Source organism: Triplophysa rosa, linkage group LG20 (genome assembly GCF_024868665.1).
Source record: "Triplophysa rosa linkage group LG20, Trosa_1v2, whole genome shotgun sequence".
Taxonomy (NCBI): Eukaryota; Metazoa; Chordata; class Actinopteri; order Cypriniformes; family Nemacheilidae; genus Triplophysa; species Triplophysa rosa.
Genome location: NC_079909.1, coordinates 17,497,946 through 17,519,878, shown reverse-complemented (window position 1 = coordinate 17,519,878; position 21,933 = coordinate 17,497,946). Strand labels below are relative to the sequence as shown.

At 38.7% G+C, this 21,933-nt stretch overlaps 1 protein-coding gene across 16 annotated transcripts in view; it reads left to right on the top strand.

Moving 5' to 3' along the window:
* Positions 1-21,933, top strand: part of itpr1b (inositol 1,4,5-trisphosphate receptor, type 1b) — a 109,005-nt gene that overhangs the window by 27,873 nt on the left and 59,199 nt on the right. For all 16 annotated transcript variants that reach the window (XM_057362366.1, XM_057362358.1, XM_057362369.1 and 13 more), the window contains 26 exons: positions 329-428; positions 575-735; positions 3,022-3,163; positions 3,982-4,140; positions 4,988-5,160; positions 6,056-6,175; positions 6,609-6,794; positions 7,009-7,260; positions 7,702-7,843; positions 7,925-8,078; positions 8,380-8,570; positions 8,713-8,845; positions 8,930-8,981; positions 9,058-9,223; positions 9,306-9,476; positions 10,095-10,163; positions 10,266-10,403; positions 11,073-11,198; positions 12,336-12,536; positions 12,607-12,858; positions 12,932-13,057; positions 13,285-13,413; positions 17,285-17,405; positions 17,810-17,994; positions 19,092-19,240; positions 21,019-21,130. In XM_057362366.1, coding sequence (XP_057218349.1) covers positions 329-428; positions 575-735; positions 3,022-3,163; positions 3,982-4,140; positions 4,988-5,160; positions 6,056-6,175; positions 6,609-6,794; positions 7,009-7,260; positions 7,702-7,843; positions 7,925-8,078; positions 8,380-8,570; positions 8,713-8,845; positions 8,930-8,981; positions 9,058-9,223; positions 9,306-9,476; positions 10,095-10,163; positions 10,266-10,403; positions 11,073-11,198; positions 12,336-12,536; positions 12,607-12,858; positions 12,932-13,057; positions 13,285-13,413; positions 17,285-17,405; positions 17,810-17,994; positions 19,092-19,240; positions 21,019-21,130 — 3,910 coding nt within the window. The remainder of the gene's footprint in view (positions 1-328; positions 429-574; positions 736-3,021; positions 3,164-3,981; positions 4,141-4,987; positions 5,161-6,055; positions 6,176-6,608; positions 6,795-7,008; positions 7,261-7,701; positions 7,844-7,924; positions 8,079-8,379; positions 8,571-8,712; positions 8,846-8,929; positions 8,982-9,057; positions 9,224-9,305; positions 9,477-10,094; positions 10,164-10,265; positions 10,404-11,072; positions 11,199-12,335; positions 12,537-12,606; positions 12,859-12,931; positions 13,058-13,284; positions 13,414-17,284; positions 17,406-17,809; positions 17,995-19,091; positions 19,241-21,018; positions 21,131-21,933) is intronic.

Below are 21,933 nucleotides of genomic sequence, written 5' to 3'. Positions count from 1 at the left end.
GTAAGGTCGCCCCTTACCCCCCTCCTAGTGTGTATGTCCCTAACTTAATGACTCAAAGGTGCTCACATGACTGCCTCCCTACAAAGTGGGGCTTTTCCCTAGTGTGGATTTGCACGGCTGCAGGGTGAAATTAACTTATTTGCCCCCTGAATGTGACCCCAGACAGCCCTTGGCTCTTACAGGAGGATTTGCAATGGTCGCCGTAAACTCAGTGACCTTAAATTTAAGGTTATAGGTTGAAAAAAGGCAGGTCTTTGCTTAATCGCCTCAATTCTGCTGTTGTTTGTCTCCGTCTGTCTGTTTTTATCGATTCACCGGGTCATGTCAGGAACTCATATGTGAGACTGAGGCATCTGTGCACCAATACATGGGTCCACAGCACCAACAACCCCATCGACAAAGAGGAAGAGAAGCCAGTTATGTTACGGGTGGGTGCTGTTACAACATTAAAAAAAAAGACTGAACAGAAAATAAACAGAAAATAAAAGAAGCATATAGGAAATCAATTGAAATTGATGTTGTTTCTCATCCACATAAGTATTAGTATTCAGCTCAAAATTTGATTTCCCCTCAGATTGGCACGTCGACTGTTAAAGAAGATAAAGAGGCCTTTGCCATTGTGCCGGTCCCTCCTGCTGAGGTCAGGGACCTCGACTTTGCCAATGATGCTAGTAAAGTGCTGGCATCTATCGCTGGCAAACTGGAGAAGGGCACGATCACCCAGAATGAGAGGAGGTGAGCTGAAAGTCCTGCATAAAATTTCCTAAAGAGTGTGTCTTAAGTCCTCATTAGCAAATATTACAAAAATAATTTAGGCAAACTTAAATGCTTTTATAATTTGTTTCCAACATCAATTAATATTTTATTTTTAGAGGTCTCTGTGGCATTTTTCTAGAGCTGCTCAAAATACAATGAAGTATTGCTATAGTTTGCTATATTGAATATTTAAAAACTTTATGGCCCGGTTTCACAGACACGGTTTAGCTTGAAGCGTCACGAAACCTCCCCTTTCAGCTACATTCTACCTCACTGTCGTTTTTGAAAAATGCAATTAAAATGGGCGTGAACGCTGTGAGAAGAAGAGCCGTTAAAAACGGTGAAGGTTCTGGCATGGGAGACGGACGCTCCAATCACAAGGCGCTCCCATGAATAATTAGGAGAAATGTCTTCTCATTGGTCAAGAAAACACAGTCTCATGAATAATAATGAGACACCAACGCTAGTGGCTAGATGAGGATTTTAAACCCGGAAGGCAAAAATAGCGATTAGGTTTCGTGGCGCTTTAAGCCAGGACTGTGCCTTAGTTGAATTACATTTACATTTAGTCATTTAGCAGACGCTTTTATCCAAAGCGACTTACAGATGAGGAAAACAATGGAAGCAATTGGAACAACATAAGGACAACAAAAAGCATAAGTTCAATAAAACACTGGTCTCATATAGCCTACCACAGTATACAGAGCTAAGGTTTTTTTTTTAATTTAAGAGTAGTTATTTAAAAAAAAATAAGATTTTTATGTTGCTTTTATAAAAATGCCTTAGAAGAATACATTACAGGTCTGCATCTTGAGACAAAACAATGGCACTAATATATTTTAAGATATTTCAGGGGAAGTTAAATTCAGTTAGTCAATTAATGCAATTAAACATGAAAATAAATAAAACATTCATGAAATATTGCAGCATTTATAGTAAATAGTGTATCAATGTGGGTCATTTTCTTTTTAAAATTCATGTACCCTCATAATCCTCAGTTAAAATCTGAAAATGCACTTCCGCCCTGAAATGACGTAAACAAGACGGCTTGGCCGGAGCATCCGTTGACTTCCCTTCAACTGTCAGTCTGCTGCCAGTTTCATTTCTGAATCAATGCAACAGCTGTTTTTACACATCCAAACAATTCGCTGTGAAAAACGCAAGCCACGCCCACTCATTTTATCTTTTGAAATGCCTTTTCATTAGGAAATGTGTCAGAATACGGAAGTAAAAACGATCGCAGCTTCCGGTTCACGGGGACTTTAAGACAGGTCAAACATTCACGTTAGTCTGGGACTAGCCTTAGTCTGGGACGGGCCAAAAGGTGCTGTGTGTAATTTTTGGAGGATCTATTGACAGAAATGCTATATAATATACATAACTATGTTTCCAGAGGTGTATAAAGACCTTACATAATGAAGCGTTATGTTTTTATTACACAGCTATTTATATCTACACACACCGCGGGTCCTCTCACATAGAATGCACAATGTTGTTTCTACAGTAGCCCTAAACAGACAAACTGCTCTACAGAGCGCGTTTCGTAAATACGTTATCTCCTTCGGCAAAGAAGCGAAAATGTGATGACATCTTAATACTGTGTCAGCCACCGTTGTGCTTCGAAAGGGAGGGGTGGAGTGAGCCATTGGGTGCAATTCACAACCTCACCACTAGATGCCTCTAAAGTTTAAACGCTGGACCTTTAGAAAGTTTTGTATAGTCCAAGGTTTAAGTCAATGCAGAAAGAGAAACTGACAGTGTGCTTGAATGCATGCACGTGCTCTGACATGTAGATAAGAAAATTATCCGAAAGAATTTAAAACGTGTTGTTGGTTGTATAATTTTCAGTTTTAAAATGTCTTTTTAAGGGATAATTCACACAAAAAGCACAGTAAGCATATTTTTCAAGTTAAATTGTTTTAGTAAAAATGATGTAGGTAGGTTTTGTATTTTCCTGTGTAATGTGATCGACGTTTGATTAGATGGGTGGGTGTTCGGCTTATCCTTCTCTGCTCTGGTATCTAGATTCAGCGGTTTTATCACACCACACTACATTTTTTACTCTGACCTCAGTTAACACTTTGCTGTTGCATTACTCGGTGTAAGGCTTTAGTCCGATTTAGTTCATTCATTCCAACCTGCTATTTTGATCCATTGCTGTGAAGAATGTCAAAAATTTCCCCCCACTTTTTTCCCCTTTAAGTACCTTTAAGCATTCAAGCTGACTTGATAATCAGCATGACCTGTTCTGTTTGCATTCTGCAGGTTTGTCACTAAGCTCCTGGAGGATCTCGTGTTTTTCGTGGTTGACATTCCCAACAGCGGACAGGACGTGCTGGAGATCATGGTCAACAAACCCAACCGCGAACGACAGAAGCTCATGCGGGAACAGAACATCCTGAAACAAGTACGGCTTTCATTGGCGTCACACGTTTAACTGGCAGCGTTATGAGAGTTGATCTGTGTCCCACATCTCACTTCTGATGTTTCTAAGTTGTGGTGCTGATGTTAATAACAGAAACGCTGTCAGCGTGAATTCTGAATTTGTATGCGCTGTTGTGGTTTCACAACTGAAGTTCACATTTTGCAGCGGCGTGATGTGTGAAACAGGCCCAAGGCTACAGAAACCCGATGTCATCTAGATGTGTAGCTGTCTTGATCTGGACCATAGATCTCAGTCAGTAGAATTTCTTGGTTACAAAAAGGTGCAGCACTACTCGGTGCCCCAGCCAGGCACAATGCAACAAATTACAATCTCAAGCAATCAGAAGTAATGTTTTATACAGTTTCATGTTGAGATTTAATTGCGGGCGGAGCTACTCTGCAAACGCTGCATATTTAGAAACCAAATGATTTTTATAAAATGGTTAGATTCAGTCTTTTATTCTGATTGGTCAATAGCTGTGCTTTATTCGCAATAAAACACAGCTATGACCGCTTCGCAGTACGCATCCTTAGCAACCGCCCTAGCAACTTAAACGAAACATTCTTTTGCCTTTGGATGTCGACCAGGGATTCTTTTCTCCAGCGGAAGGAAGGCTTTACGTGATTTTACTTCATGAAAGTTGCATTGATACGTATTTTTCGGCTTTAGTATTTATATTGTGTTGCAACCGCTTTGTGTCGTGCTTAACAATGCCCTTCAGCTGTGATTTATTCACAATAAAGCACGAAAGATCGAGCTTTTGATGTAATTATCGATCTGTATTCTCTCTCCACCGCTAGATCTTCAAGTTGCTTCAGGCTCCGTTCACAGACAGCGGTGATGGCCCCATGTTACGCCTGGAAGAGCTGGGTGATCAGAGACACGCCCCTTTCAGACACATCTGCAGGTTGTGTTACCGCGTCCTGCGACATTCACAGCAGGACTACAGGAAGAACCAGGTGGGCCTACGGGAACTTTTATTGCTTTGCTGATGTCTAGGGGTTCAGCATTCACAGTGACAAAATATTAAACACTACACTGAGTTGTTTTCAACTCATGATTGGATAAAGCATGGACAGAACCAACTGTTTGGTTATAAATTGTTACCCAACCATGTTGAATTGATTACCCTTGATTTAAACTAATCATTTCCCACTATATTATTTGGGTTTGCCTTCATTTGGCTGTTCTCAGATACAATCATGAACATCTAGATGTTATCTCAGTCTGCAGACATCAGTGTGACTTCCTGTGGTTTCCAGCTTTACACATCTCTAATGAACACTTTTTTTATTTTTGCAACATTTCATGAACTGCGTGTCATTTTTCTTGTTGGCCTGTTTTCCAAACTGACCTCAAACATTTTCTTTCATTTTTGGACCGTTAAAGTTTTACAAAGTTTTGCAAATATCTAAACAGTTTTTTTTACTTTGTTTTGGCAGGTTAAACAATGTAAGATTTGTACCGTATGATTTTTATACCCAAAACGTGATAAGATTGGTCATCTAAAAAATATGGAAAACACTCATCACGAGTAACTTAAGTCATTCGTAAAGTAGCAAAAATAAACGAAGGCTGGTAAAATGTTTACATAAAAGTTTGACACACATATTATATCCACTTACGTGTTATATACTCAACCTGCAGAGGGTACTTTAATTCACTCATACTGTATATAAATCTAGAAAAATTAGGTTTTTGTTTTATTGTTGCACATATCTGTAAGCACAAACGGATTGCATAAAAGAATGGGTGACAGGTTAGATATTAAAAAAAGAATTGAATCACTATGTGCGCTCTGTCCAGGAATACATCGCCAAGCAGTTCCGCTTCATGCAAAAACAGATCGGCTACGACGTGCTGGCCGAGGACACGATAACGGCCCTCCTCCACAACAACCGCAAACTCTTGGAGAAACACATTACGGCGGCAGAAATTGACACGTTTGTCAGCCTTGTGAGGAAAAATCGTGAACCAAGGTGGGAGGGAATGCACTGCAGACACAAGATTGTTTGTGCCGTATCTTTCAATTCAATTTTATTTATATAGCGCTTGTCACAATGTTCATTGTTCCAAAGCAGCTTTACAGGAGAAAAACCAAAAAACACAGAAAAGGTCAAACACAGCACAGTGCATGGTGTTTATAGAACAAGCAAGATCATTATAATAAATAATATCTAATAAATGCAGTCTCCCGGTGAGCAAGCCAACACGGCCCTGTGGCGAGGAACCCAAACTCCAATGATAAATAAACGGAGAAAAAAACCTCGGGAGAACCCTGTCTCAGCCGGCAGGGCCAGGTCCCCTATGACGTGTCACAGCTGCACTCAGCACAGCATGTGAGCGGAGCGTGCGAAATATAGTCGGAGCGCGGAGCGGGTTTTTATCTAAAGGCCGGAGCGACCGCTCTGTCTCGCTCCGGTTCCGCTCCGATACCGCTCACACCACGAGACTAGGGCATGCACAAATCCACCCAGAATTCACCTGTGCCTTCAACAATTAACAAAACTGTCAGCCTACACTTCAAAAATCGAGAATTGAGCGGAGCGGTCTGGTACGACTTTGAGCGGTGGAGCGGGGGGAGCGAACACCCACGTGAGCGGGGAGCGGAAATTCTCACCGCTCAGCTCCGCTCACATGCTCTGGCACTCAGTGACTTTGATTAAAAGTTACTGAGTAAATGTTTCTGAAAAATAGGGAGAGCGTATTAGTTGTGATTGGGGAAATTACATTTGTTGTAACTGTTTAGGTATCTAAAGCTTATAGGAGTAGATAATATAGATTGCATAGAGAGACGGATGGATGTATGGATAGATGGATTGAGTGATAGGCAGACAGAAGACTGATATGATTTAATGTGCGGTATGTGTTCAGGTTTCTGGATTACCTGTCGGATCTGTGTGTGTCCATGAATAAATCCATTCCTGTGACTCAGGAGCTCATCTGCAACGCAGTGCTGAACCTCGCCAACGCTGACATCCTTATAGAGACCAAGTGAGAACATCTTTTGACTTCACCCATCACATCTGCAAAAATGGTTTTCCGTGAACTTTATTAAATATCATTTGAGCAAAGCTAAAGGTTGGATTCACTACAAAGATCGGCTGCATATGAGCAAAAAGTTTTGATTCTTAAAAATCCTTCAGAAGTTACACTTCTGCTTTTCAAAAGTTACTTTACATTCAGTTTGCAAGTTATCTGATTGTAGTGATGCACGTTATTTGTCCTTCTACTGTTTATATATGGGTGATTAAAAACGACTTTCAGTCGTTTCATCATTGAAGTCACGTGGATTTAGTGAACTCAAGGGGGAATAATGACTTTATTTTTGAATGAACTCCCATTCGATTATGTCTCTCTCTGTCTCCCTCTTTCTTTTTCCTTTGCCTTACATGCTCTCGCGACCCCTCTCTCACTCTCGTTCCAGGTTGGTGTTGTCTCGGTTCGAGGTGGAGTCAGGAGAAGGTCCTGTGGAGTCAGAGGAGGATGAAGAGGAGGTGTGGTTGTTTTGGAAGGACAGCAGTAAGGAGATCAGGAGTAAGAGCGTCAGGGAGCTGGCACAGGATGCCAAAGAAGGGCAGAAAGAGGACCAGGAAGTCATTAGCTACTACAGGTCAGCCAACAGCCGGGGGTCAAAGGTTATCAGTGCAAAGCCAAGGAATAACAAAACTGTTTAAATGTATCACGGATTGAATTTGTAGCCTACCATGTATTCACATAACATGAATATGTTCCATATATGAAATATCCATCATTGGCTTAAAACCAAATCAACAAAGACATAAGTTCTTTCCGTAACATAGTCCACTGGTCCGCTTCCTTTCCAGGTGTCAGTTGAACCTGTTTGCACGGATGTGTTTGGACCGCCAGTACCTGGCCATTGAGAAGATATCAGGTCAGCTGGATGTGGATCTGATCCTGCGCTGTATGTCAGATGAAGACCTGCCCTATGACCTCCGTGCCTCGTTCTGCCGGCTCATGCTTCACATGCACGTGGACCGCGATCCGCAGGAGCAGGTCATGCCTGTGAAATACGCCAGGCTGTGGTCTGAGATCCCATCTAAAATAGCCATTGATGAGTATGTTGACATTTTCCGATAAGCTCTGTATCCTTAAAGGGAAAATTCACCCAAAAATGAAAATTCTGTCTTCATTGACTTACCCGTGAGTTGTTCCAAATATGTATACATTTCTTTGTTCTGATGAACACAGAGAAAGATATTTGGAAGAATGCATGTAAACAAACAGTTCTGGGGCACTTTTGACTACCATAGTAGGAAAAATTACAATGGCAGTCAAAAGTGCCCCAGAACTGTTTGCTTTCCTACCAGTCTTCAAAATATTTTCTTTCTTGTTCATCAGAACAGAGAAATGTATTTACATTTGGAACAACTTGAGGGTAAGTAAATGATGACGGAATTTTCATATTTGGGTAAACTGTCCCTTTAAATGTTCTCTTCAATGTTTCTTTTTTGTAAAACAAACACAACCAGTTTATTTCATGGTGTTTGTTGTTTTAGTTATGATAATGATGAAACCACCAGAGATGAGATAAAGGAACGCTTCGCGCTTACTATGGATTTTGTGGAAAACTACCTCAGAGATGTTGTCTGTCAAAACGTTCCTTTCTCAGACAAAGAGAAAAACAAGCTTACTTTTGAGGTAAGCCATCTGTCCAGCTAGCCAAAGCGTAAGAAATGTGGGCCGTTTTGGACACATCTAATTCTTTGTTCATTTTTTAAGGTTGTGAATTTAGCAAGAAACCTCATTTACTTCGGCTTCTACAACTTTAGCGATTTGTTGCGTTTGACGAAGATCCTACTGGCCATTTTGGACTGTGTTCACGTCAGCACCATCTATCCTATCAACAAAATGGAAAAAGAGGATGAATCCAAAAGTAACTGACTACTTTATTTCTTACACTAAAGTCTGACTCTTCAACATCCATTGTTGGTCATGCAATGACTTTCCTAGAAAACAATCCCAATCCCTAATCATAACCAGAGAATTGGTGTGAGGTAATAGATAGATTGATGTGAATGTTAAAGCCTCTAATCCAAGCCATTTGCAAGAACCAAACCTATAAACCAACAGCAAAATGTGATTGGTTAGTAGGAATGTTGGAGGACAATCGATGTATGTAAAAGACATGTGGTAGATCTTTTGAGGTGTCAACAACTTCCTCATGTTTCTCTTAGGTAGCAATGTCATGAGATCCATCCATGGTGTTGGGGAGTTGATGACCCAGGTGGTGCTAAGAGGGGGAGGATTTTTACCCACAACCCCTACGCCCCCACCCGACGGTGATGTGGTGAAGACTCAGACCGAACCAGAAAAGGAAGACATTTTGGTGATGGACACCAAGCTAAAGATCATAGAGATCCTACAGGTTATTAAAAACCCGTCATACCCATTTTTGAGGTTTAAATTTCTGTAGAAGTAAATAAGGGATGGGATCCCGAAAAAGTATCATTGCTATTGTCATATTGAACATATAAAGCAACTTCTACTTTGTGGTTTGTGTTGTGCAGTTTATTCTGAACGTGCGACTGGACTACAGGATATCCTGCTTGCTGTGTATCTTCAAGCGAGAGTTTGACGAGAGCAACTTGCAAACAGACACCATGCCAGCACCAAATACAGACGGCCCTAACAGTATTCCTGGTGGGTCTCCACTCAGTCACAACTGCTCCTATTGCTTTTGCACTATTGCTACAGATTAGTTAAGTGTTTTTGTGTTTTTCACAGCTCTGGACTTTGAGAAAATTGAGCAACAGGCAGAAGGAATCTTTGGTGGAAGGTGCGGATTTTCAGTTTAAAAAATGTGAGATGTTTTACAAGGTTATGCAAGTGTGTAACGATTTGTCTGAACTCAGCGATGAGAACTCGCCTCTGGATCTTGATGATCACGGAGGAAGAACGTTTTTGAGGGTTCTGCTGCACCTCACCATGCACGACTATCCTCCACTTGTGTCTGGAGCATTGCATCTCCTCTTCAGACACTTCAGTCAGAGGCAGGAAGTACTCATGGCCTTCAAACAGGTATCCAACAGACATGCATTACAATTTTTTTTTTTTTTCTCATCTTTATTAATGTCATTGTTTTTTTTTCTTGTCACTAAAGGTTCAGCTTCTGGTCACCAGTCAGGATGTTGACAACTACAAACAGATCAAATCGGATCTGGACCAGCTGAGATCTAATGTAGAAAAGTCCGAGCTCTGGGTGTACAAGCGACAAGGGGACGACATGGATGGCGGGGACGGGATTCCTTCAGAATCAGACCATGAAAAGAAGGTGGAGATATTTCTCGTTTAGGGCCACAAGGCAGGCATTGCTCAAAACTAATAACAGGAAATGTGAATGGTGTAAATCTTAGCATTATGAGTAAGGATCATTGCTATGTAGTTCTGAGTTGTTTCAGTTGTCAGTTTCAGTTGTTACATCTTCTGGTTGATTAAGCCTGTACATTTTTTTGGTCTGTTTTGTTATCCACCAGACAAATCATGGGTCAGATCTCTCCGTAACAAGCCACACGCTTCGATGTGTCATTCATGTAGTAGCAGGAAGCATCTTGAGAAAATCTCCTGAATATAAAAGATTCAAACAATTAATAAACGGGATCATTTAAATTCAAGATTTTAGTTTGAAAATCTGGCCAGCTCTCTACAGACTGTGCAAGAATAAGAAAATATAAGATAAAACTAAAATATGATGTAGAATTTTTTTAAAGCAAAAACCAAAGTATATAGCCTATATTTATGTTAATGTGAGGAGTGGGAGAAAAAGAAATCAAATATAATGAAATATGCAAAAAAATATAACAAAATAAGTCGATATTGACTTTGTAGGGATGACTTTTTGCTCTTTCATTGCCGTCACAATGATCCATTTTTCTGTCTGCTCCTCATGTAGAGAGACTCCAGTTTGGACAAAAAAAAGTCAGATGGAAATGGCAGCGACAACTACAGAGATGTCAAAGAGGTATTAGGGATGTTGTACCACACTCACATGAACATTTAGCTGTTCTAGGTTCTACGTTTAGCTGACGTTCCACTCAACATCTCTTGGATCTTCTCTCTTTAGATTCTCCTGCGTCTCAGTAGACTGTGTGTTCATGAAGGACCGTCGGGGAAGAAGAGTAAGAAACAGCAGCAGAGGCTCCTGAGGAACATGGGAGCTCATTCTGTGGTCCTAGAGCTTCTTCAGATCCCATATGAGAAGGTGCACTTCCAGACTTGCATACATGGAAAAAAGTATTGCATCTAAGTACAAAATTGTTTTACTTGTTTAAAGTAATTGGTTAGGTTTGAACAAAGCATAGTGTGTAATTTCTGTGTTACTAAATGGAATTGCAACAATAATAATTACTGTCAGCAATGTAGAATATAATAGCAATGTATTAAATAGACTTTTGAAATGAGCCTGAACCTAGACACAGGTTCTTTCACCACCACAGTGGTTACACCTGCACAACAGAAACTACAAATTTCCAACGTAACAGAACATTACACGCTAACAAATCTCCAGATTTGCTTGTTTTGGTCAGAAACACATTAAATAATGCTTAATTTAGACATTTACTTTCCCCATTAAGTCCTATGCAAAGCATGCTGGGTACTGGAAACCCCCTGCCGAGTTTCAACCTTAAACAGGAACATGAAAGTGAGCTTTGATTTAAAGCAAGATATTTAAATGAAACCAACAAGAAGTCACTTTTATTTTAGGAAACCAAACTGATTTACTAATGGCACTAATAACAAGATAAAAAAGTGACTTTACTGGGTCAGATTAAGTATAAAACATTATTTAAAGGAATAACTTCCTATGCACTTTTTAGAGTTTTAGTTCAGCGTGTATGGTTAATGAGAAATCATGTTTTCACCACGCCAGGGTGAGGACGTCCGCATGGAGGAGATCATGAAATTGGCGCACGAGTTTCTTCAGAACTTCTGCGCAGGCAACCAGCAGAACCAAGCCCTGCTTCACAAGCACATCAACCTGTTCCTGAACCCCGGGGTGAGCATCTCACAGTCATACGGCACCAGGACATCTGTTCTGCTTCATCAGAGGGATTTTCAGTTTCCATATTACTTCATAATAAACACATTCTAGACGATCGTCATGACGATCATAATTGAGCACAATAGGTCCTGTAATAATGACTCTTCACTCATTTCATGTGTGAAGAGTACTAAAGTCTTTTTGGTAGTCTCGTGCAGAAGCTTTCACCGCTTTCTTTGGCCAAGGCCCGCCCAAGAGGCCATATGACTGACAGGTAAAGCAACCAATCACGTTGCGTTTTGTGCCACGTCATGTTTAGAGGCGTGGAAATGTCCCCGCAGTAACAGACCGGTGTACATTCACAAGCGTGTCTGAAGTTAACAACAACAACAATGATTATAAGTTAATGCCATGAACCTCGCATACTTTTAAGAATTAAGCGTTTAGTCGATCGTGATGAATTCTTATTGTAAACACGACAGCTTACTTCTTAGATCAGATGGCTTCGTGTTGTTTTTAGCAACGCTCCCGGAAATCCTGTGAAATTCAGCCAATCAGATGACGACTTCGAACGTGCTGAAGTCTTTCCAGAAAAGTGTGCCTTATGCATCAGACGTTTAGCCAATGGTCCGCGGGCATGACTATCTTTTTGGTAGCTGATGCAGTTGGACCAGAGTTATTATAGTTTAAATTTTAGTTTTATTTAGTTTATTAATATTTTAAATTAGCTTTATAAAGTTTTATAAGTTTTAGCAATTTTGGTAAATGATTTTGTCATTTTCTAATGTATTGGTTTATTTGTAATGTCGCTATATAAGATTAATACATTTTTATTTGAGTAATATTTGTTTATTATTATAATTTTACTGCTTTAAACTTACTTCAGTTTATTTTTGAGGCAACATAAAAAAGTTTCCTTGAGTTACGTTTTTCCAATAATGTTTAGGTCAATATTTGATTTGATTTCAATGAACAGGAACGTTTTCAAAGTTTTCGTTTAAGTAAACTAAAATAACCTTGAATTGGACAAAAAAAAAATTCAACAGCCTGGGATGTGTGGGACTGCAATGACAAGTGCTTAAATTCTACTGAATTCTTCTGTGTGTGTGTTTGCTTTTCGTTAACGGTTTCTTATTTTTGGTCTTTTTGTAGATTTTGGAGGCCGTCACAATGCAACACATATTCATGAATAACTTTCAGCTGTGCAGTGAGATGAACGAGCATGTGGTGCAGCACTTCGTTCACTGCATTGAGACCCACGGCAGGCACGTGCAGTACCTGAAGTTCCTGCAGACCATCGTCAAAGCCGAGAACAAATTTATCAAGAAATGCCAGGATATCGTGATGGCCGAGGTAGATATCGTGTTGGTGTTTTGATTCTTTGTTATTGCTCAAGATTTTCATCCGTTTTTTCTTTCTGCAGTTGGTGAATTCTGGAGAAGACGTGTTGGTGTTTTATAACGACCGAGCGTCCTTTCAGACTCTCGTCCAGATGATGCGTTCCGAGCGTGACCGTATGGATGAGAACAGCCCCCTTATGTACCACATCCACCTGGTGGAGCTGCTGGCCGTCTGCACAGAGGGCAAAAACGTCTACACTGAGATCAAGTGTAACTCACTGCTGCCGCTGGATGATATCGTCCGGGTGGTAACACACCAAGACTGCATCCCTGAGGTCAGTGCTATCAAAACTAAATGATCATACAGTTGTATCTAAAACTGTGTTCTTGAACATGATTTTTTTTTAGGTGAAAATCGCTTATATCAACTTCCTGAACCACTGCTATGTGGACACCGAGGTGGAGATGAAGGAGATCTACACGAGCAATCACATGTGGAAGCTCTTTGAGAACTTTCTGGTTGACATATGCAGGGTAACGAAATATGAGGGATTTTTTGTTTATTGAAATGAATCAATTCGATGTATATGTAATGTGGCACTCATTTTATTTTGGTTGTTTCTTGACTACATATCTACAGTTGGTTTGAGTTTTTTGTTTTGGCGCAGGAAATTGGTGACTGTACTTACTGAAGAAAATGACTCAAGCCCACACCAAGCCCTCTTTCTCTCTTTTTTAAAAAAAATTGTATTGCAACCCAGGTTTGCAACAATACAAGCGACCGCAAACACGCTGACACAACGTTAGAGGGCTATGTGACGGAAACCGTGATGAGTATAGTGACAACGTTTTTCAGCTCCCCCTTCTCCGACCAGAGCACTAGTTTACAGGTAATGACCTCAATAAACAAATTTGTACATACTACACCCTCAATCAGGGCGGGATAACATATTGATGATTTAGTCGACAAAAAAGTGTTGTAACGATTTTATATGGTCATTAAGTTAAAGAAAATTAAATGAAACATTCCTCATGTTCATTTCGTAAATATTGTGTGGAAAACTTACAAAACAGTTCTATTTAATGAAAATATTAATGGGATGTTAATAGGAATTTAATTATATATATATATATATATATATATATATATACAGTATATAACATTGCATTAAAATGGATTAATCTGGTGAGAACAGTTGCATGCTTATGGTGCTTTTAGGTGCGCACCAGCTTTCAGTTTCAGTCTCCAACTTTTGCCAACATTTACCAATAAAATTTTCGGTTTCCATTGCGGTTTTATTTCTTTGAAATAACAATTTTTTTTCGTATTTCTTTGAACATCTCTGCAGCAATCACGTTGAATAATTTTTGTTGCATGAGAAAAAAACCCAGCTGGTTAATATCTCAACCCTTTCTCATGCACAGGTGGCACGTCATATGTACGTAAGTATCTGTACAGTTAATGCCCCTCTCTCCCACCCCCACTGGTGCCCGTGGTCAGACCCGTAGACATTCAGGTGGTTTAATCACACTCACTGGGTTCTGAAGAATCGGTCTGACCTTGGAGAATGATGCATGTGTCGGAGCTTTCCAAGAACTCCTCTCTTACGGTCTTGCACATAAACATGCACAGACTTCCCACTACTCCGTTTCACAACTTGAGGAACAGGACCGGGGTTGATCTAGTCTGCTGATAGTTCATAAATGTGTGCATTCGTGTGTGTGCATGTTTGTTTGGGTTGTTGGCTATGTAGATTTTGTAGTTTTTCTTAGAAACCTCATTTTTTCCATTGAGGTTGTGGTTGCAATAGCTCACCATGGCATGTCTCTGCATACGGCCCATTTCACTTTGCATTGATAATCAACCTGAACCTTTACAGCGGTGAACCTTTGCATTGATAATGAATCTCCGCTTGTTGGTTTTATTTAGTCATATCTCCCTGCAAGCAACACTGTTAAAGAGTTTATAAGGGAAAACCAGATCTTTTTGTCTTTGAACCAGAATGACCCAGATAATAGTATCTGGGTCATTCTTAAAGATATAAAGTTCATTTCAATGCTAAAAAAATGAGGAAAAAAGAAACGTTTCAGTCGTTCGCTGTGCTTTGTGCAAGTATGTTTTTGTTCTGTAAAATATTGATTGCTGCAATTATTTCCTGTAACAGAGCGATGTAGTTTTTTGTGTAAACAATGAAATAGTGTGGTTAAAAATATAACATCAGTTTCTTGAAGCTACAATCCATAACTTCAAAAAACAAAATCAGGTATCAGTAAAAAATCATTTAAAGGAGATTGACTATGGAAAGTCAATGGGTGCAAATTTTGAAGTGAACTACACCTTTAAGTAAGCTTATTATGCTGATTTATTATACAGCATATATCATTTATTTGTGATTTAATATTTATTAATTTGAGCTGTCGGGTACGATTTCGACGGTAATGTCAGTGTGACGCCTTTTGACCAGGGTTAGCCATAAATTCTACATTTTCTTTAATTTAATTCTAATAAAAATCTTGATATAGGTGCACAGCAAAATCAGCGGTGTTAAAAAATGTCAAATTAACTCTCACAGTGTATATATAATCCACACTTTGATAGTGTGGATTATATAAACACTGTGAGAGTTAATTTGACATTTTTTAACACCGCTGATTTTGCAGTGAGGAATTTGATTTGTGGTTTGGTTTTTTATTTGATTTATTGTTTATTAATTCATAAAAATGGTGATAAATGAACTTATTTACATTTAAACATAAAAGTGAAGTGTGCCATGTTGCAGCATCAAACAGAATTGCAAAAATAATCCTTTTTCAATGATTAATGTGTTAAACATTCCTGCCCCAAATCCAAACAACTGTTTGAGCCATTGTTGCCATTTCCTGATAATGACCCATTTAATAGTATTATAGTATAACATTATAGTACAAAATAATAAACAAAACCAATTTTAAGCAGGATCCCATCACTGTGCACCATGTTATAATCTAAGATGTTTTACCTCTGATGCTGTGTTGTATGTAAACCCTCAACAATACAATCTTTCCCGGAAATGTTGGCTAATGACAGCTTCCTCTTTTCATCTGTCACGTCTCTCTTTGTTGTGACAGGCCTCGCTATTAGGCAAAATAACTGAGGTACCTCTGTGTAATGACTTCACTGTGGTTGCACATGGAATGTGGTGACGTTTTGTTGGTTAGACACTTCACTAGTAAGCCTGTTCATGCGGGAAACATCACACTTAGTTTTTTTTAATTGATGATTAAACCCCTCAATAAATTTTGTCTAGACTGTTTCGAGCCCGTCACAAATGTAGCGTGGTAAAGATGTCACCCTGTAGTTTGTGTTTGGTTTTCACCCTCTGTGTAATGGGTTTATGTGTAGACAAAGTTTTATGCCTCACAGTCTTTTCTGAAGGTTTGTAAAGGAACGTTTTCACGAAAACAGCAAAAATGTACAAAGTTGTAAAAAGTTGTATGTTTATTTTATTTGATCACTTTTAAGGGAATTGTGTGGGTTTGATACTTTGTAAGGTTAATTCAATTCAATTCATTTATTTGCTGATTGTTTTTTTTTAACTCTACAGATAAAAAGTCTCATCTCTCAGTTTTTAAAATGAAAGAATGTGGGGAAAGGCATTGCACCACTGCCTCAAGCATGACCACAAGACTTAAACATTATACATCTTATCATGAATCTAGTTTATACCGTATATCAACCTCCGTGCAGACCGTATACAATTTCTCATTTCCTGCTGTGACCATGTAAAAAACAACTTTTGCATAAGTGTATAGGCCATAGCGCTTACAGATTCTACCCAGTAAAATATTCGAAAGATATATATTCATTTTATAAGCTATAATCATATATAGTCAGCGGCGGAATAAATGAAGACCATTCCAAATGTTTATTTAATCAGCATTTCTAGATGTATTGTGGACATTCCAGTCCCGTGTCTGTTGAATTTCAACAAAATCAAACCTCAGGAGAGACATAGTCATCCAAAAGCAATGTGAAATATTGATAGAATGACAAGACGCATTAATAAGTATATATATATATATATTCCTAAATAAATGTACAAATATTACTGTTGTATTTCTTAAAAGGGAATACGAACTTGGTATTTTTATTTGAAATTTGGGAGAAATATTGTTAGTAGTTCACTGAATGAAACAAAAATGGTAATTTTACCTAAATACATACCTATAAATAGTAAATTAAGAAAAACTAAAAATTATTTTGAAAATTTCTATTCCGGCTATGCATATATTACTTTAAAGAAATATAAACTATACATTTCTACTTAAACTGTCTGATAGTTCTTGCCCTATAGACTTCTATTGTAAATAGGAAAAAGGCAAAAAACTTTATCTTAAATTTGTTGCATATACATGAAGAATAATATATTTTGTATAGTTTTCAACCATTTTTGTGATTTTAGTGTGTTAAAAGTGTAGTATTAATACACTTATACCAGAATTTTCAAAGAAATATTGATACAAAAAACTCAGTTATTATCTGTGGTCGTTGAGGGAACAGATGCTGTTATTGAACTTTTTTTGTGTTTAAACGGTTCTGTCGAAAAACTTTTTTTTTTCTTTTTTTTAAATTGTGTACACGCCAAAAATGCAGACAACAGTAAGAAACAATAAAGAAGTTTCTTACTTTTCTCATGAGTTTATTATTGATAATCTGATATTTCGTTTTGTAGTTTTTCATCTCCCTTTTTCCTTATTCCAACCTTTGTGTCGTCACTCCAGACCCGTCAGCCTGTGTTTGTTCAGCTTCTTCAGGGGGTTTTCAGAGTCTATCACTGTAACTGGCTCGTCCCCGTTCAGAAAGCGTCAGTGGAGAGCTGTATTAAAGTTCTGTCTGATGTGGGTGAGTATCTCATCGCTGCCATGTCAACTTTCCATGCGTTGATCAACAATTATAAATTATGTAATAAATAAATGAGATAAAGTCATGTTAAAAATACAGTTCACACGGCATGTGTCAATACTTCTCAGTATGTCACCAGCATTGTCCTCGGTAACGATTGTATAAGCTTTTGTGTGTTCGGTGCATTATGTAACAGCACCATACTTAACCTTTAAAGTCTTTTTCTCTCAGGGTGTAAAAATAAACTTGAGTTCTTTAGTGTGTGAATAAAAATGGAACCATCAGTGTTGTTTAGACTGTTATGATATCAAGTCCAAATAATAACAACATCCCCATTTATGTTTGCTTAGTGTTTATTGAGCATTCAATAGAAATGTAATAAATGCATTTTCCATTTTATTAAGCCAAGAGCAGAGCGATCGCCATCCCAGTGGATCTGGACAGCCAGGTGAACAACCTGTTCGTGAAATCCAACAATGTAGTACAGAAGACCATCCTCAATTGGAGAATGTCGGCCCGCAACGCCTCCAGAAGAGACTCGACGCTTACGACCTCGAAGGATTACAGGAACATCATTGAAAGGCTGCAGGTGAGGGGTCTTCCGATGAGGAATCCGGTGTAATGTTATTGCAACATGTGAAGTTATGATTAGGTGACACAAAACAACACTGAGACAAGCACGCAAATCATTGTTTAGCGATAGGTGTGTAACAAGCTCACCCAAAATATTCCAGACGCATTGCGCAATGACATCTTAGGAGGTGGGAGGGGTAACGTGAGGCTTGTTTCAGGAATTCACATGCAACTGTATGGAAAAGTGAGTCAGGACGTTCTTGGGAAATTTAGTCTGCCGGAAAATCAAGTCGGTCGGTTTTTGATAGTGATCTAAGAATAGCTGTATTACAAGATACTGTAATAACAGATACAGCAGAACTGGGTTTGATTTTGTTTTAAAAAAAAGTGTTGAAAGTTCTCTTAACAAATATTAAGAAAAGATGACAGCTCGTTTAAAAAACGATGTTGTACGGCAAAACGTGCATTTCCTCTTTTACTGCTTTCACATGGTAGTCAGAAGGCGGATGGGGTGTGGATAGAGGTCAGCGTGTGGCGGTGTCAGTTTGTCTGGGGAGGGGGGGGGTGAGTTAGCAAGTTGCGGTAAACCACGGATTCATTACAAGTGTCTCCGCCCCCGAGAAGAAGTGGCGTGACTCGTCGACTGTTTGTACGGCTCATGTGTCTATACGTGCCTTTTGCATTCAGTTTATCCACATTAATGACTGTGTTTAATGATGTGGAAATGTAGGATTTGTGCGTAGGGTCCCAGATTTGCCAGGGAACATCACTGCCCGTATTTCTGCCCGTATTTAAATAATTCTTTAGTACGAAAGAATGTGGTAATGATTAGAATGTGTAAATGAAAACAATTTGTCAGGTCATCACGGCATTAATCTAGTCTTGCATACATCTCTCTAAAACCGCACGTCTCCAACTTTATCGTATTTTTATTTAGTAATTTAAATGCGAGGAATACATAGCGGGGAAAATAAACCTTAACCATCTAATCAGTCCATCGTATCTTGCTTTCTCTATGCAAGCTGATATAGCTCCACATTTCCAAGATAAACAGATCAAGTCATTTGTTTGCGGTTAAGCAAAGTCTGTTCTCTTTGTTTGTGTTTTTGATAGGACATCGTGTCTGCTCTGGAGGATCGGCTGCGACCGCTGGTCCAAGCTGAGCTCTCTGTATTGGTGGATGTTCTGCATCGGCCGGAACTGCTTTTCCCGGAAAACACAGACGCTCGACAGAAATGTGAAAGCGGGGGATTCATCTCCAAGTGCGTTTTCTCTTCATTCTTACATAAACCTATATCTGCAGACTACGCAGAAACCAATGCCATAAAATGGCATAAAATAAAATCTTATTTGTACGTTTTAGTACGATTTGCTTTCACATCAGTGACCTTAGGTTTAGGGGAGGGGCTTCAGTTTTTGTAAGATTCAGACAGTATGAATTAATACAAATTAGCCACCTAGTAATATACAGTAGTTACAGATTCCCATGAGACCAGATTGGGTGACATCACTGAGTTACGCGCGTTTATTGGTGTGACCAAGTGCACATGCAGAAGAAAAACATTTCACGAGTGTTTAATACAGGGATAGTGTTTTTAAGTCATTTAGCAGACGCTTTAATCCAAAGATCTCACCATGTGGGGTTTGACCTGACAACCGTATGGTTTCCTGTCCAAATCTTTAACTTTCAAACAACACTACCCCAGTTCTGCTTTAAGAAGTCTGGTCTCTTTTAAGAGGGTGTTTTGACAAACTAATATTAGAGTACGTAAATCAATGTGTTGGAATAAAGACTGTCATTCACGTGATAATGATAATTGATAATTGATAATTATATCTTAAAGCACCCAAACATGAGAACTCATTTTTATTCCAAACCCACAGGACTTCATCTTTTTCTATTAGACACAAAAGTCCAGAATGTCCAGGCTGGGCCTGCTGGGCACTTTTCAGAAAAATTCAGACTTCAAATTGTTTCTCTGACAACCCTCTTCTATGGCTCCAAAAGACTTGTGATATGTTCCCCAAAGAGCTCTCGGAACATATCTCCGCCTGTTATCATTTTTTAAAGCTAAAAAGTCATGCAGGTTTGAAAGTGCGAGACGTCTTTGTCAACAGGTGTGTGTCCCTGTGCCACGAGGTTACAGGAAACAGATTATTTATGTGGCCGTCTGTGTTTGTTTGCGTGCAAACCAGGTTCTTGTGCCAGTAATCCTGTGGCGGATAAGCTGATTCACAAAAGGAGTTATATTACAATGTGAGCTTAAAGGGATAGTTCATCCAAAAATGATCATCATTTACTCAACCTCAGATTGTTTCAAACCTGTATACATTTCTTGGTTCTGCTAAATGCAAAGGAAGATATTCGGAAGATGTCAGCAACCAAACCGTTCTCATCCCTTATGGACTCCCATTGTATTTATTTTCCCAACTACAGCAGTAAATGGGGGATGAGATGTGTTAGGTTATTGACATTCTTCCAAATATCTTCCTTTGCGTTTGGCAGAACAAAGACATTTATACAGGTTTGGAACAACCCGAGGGTGTGTAAATGATGACAGAATTTTCATTTTTGGGTGAACCATCCCTTTAAATTCAAAAGGACAGAACTGTCTCACACCGTTTTATAACTATACAAGATATACACTAGTTATTCCACTGTTGCTCTGTTGGTTAGGACAAAAACTAAAATGAGCATGGAAAAGATATACTTTTCATAGATATATGTTTCATAGCGTTGCGTCTGGTTAGGACACTGTCGTATATAAAGTCGTATCGGTGTTATTTTTTTTTGCTGTGTAGTGCTTTAATGCCATAACCAAAATTGACGTATAGTACTTTTTGTGTATAAGGTGATTTTTCTTCTGTACGTAAATAAAAAATTTTTTGGATGCCATGTTTCTTTAAGTGCCCTTTGCACCCTGATTTTAATTACATTTTTATGAATGCATTCTCAAAAATAGTTTTTTTTTAGGTGTCTTTACATTTAGTCGTTAGGCCATAACTCCCTAGTTATTATAATTATGTTTTTTACTTTCAGATTAATAAAGCACACTAAACAGCTTTTAGAAGAGAATGAGGAGCGTTTGTGCATAAAGGTTCTGCAGACGCTTCGAGAAATGATGACCAAAGACCGCGGCTATGGAGAAAAGGTAACACACACACACACACACACACAAACAAACACACAAACACACATGCATGTTTTATTATCTCTGTGGGGACAGTCCATAGGCGTAATGAGTTGTATACTGTACAAACTGTATATTTTATCCCCTAAACCTAAAGATCATAGAAAACTTTTAGCATTTTTAGATGTTCAAAAATTATCGTTCTGTACAATTTATAAGCTTTTGTGCCCGTGGGGACCTCAATTTTGGTCCCCCACAGTGACACGGGTCCCCATGAGTTGATGTGCATTCAGGTTTAGGTCCCCACTAACATATAAAAACCAAGTCCACACACTCCATACTTTAGATTAGATTCAACTTTATTGTCATTACACATGTACAAGTACAAGGCAACGAAATGTAGTTTAGGTCTAACCAGAAGTGCAATAAGCAAGTGCAGGATATACAGTTGTGCATAAATACATAAATACAGGATAAAGCAAAATTATGAAGAATTTACAAGTGGCAATGTACTATGACCATTATATACAGATGGCTATTTACTGAAAACAGAAATTTACTGATGGATATGTACAATATAAATTAGACTATGCAGAACAGTAGTGCAATGAATATAAAGTGCATAAATTATGGACAGCAGTTATTAAGTTAAAGTAAACAGTGCAGTAGCAATCAACATTGTTACGGTTTCATACACATACCTCTCTCCAGCAGAACCAGCTATTAAAATAAGCTAATACATTTTTGATAAAATTTCAGGAAACCCTTGGTGTGCTTTATATTTAACCATATGACACTTAAAAATTCCAAAGCCGGGCCACCAG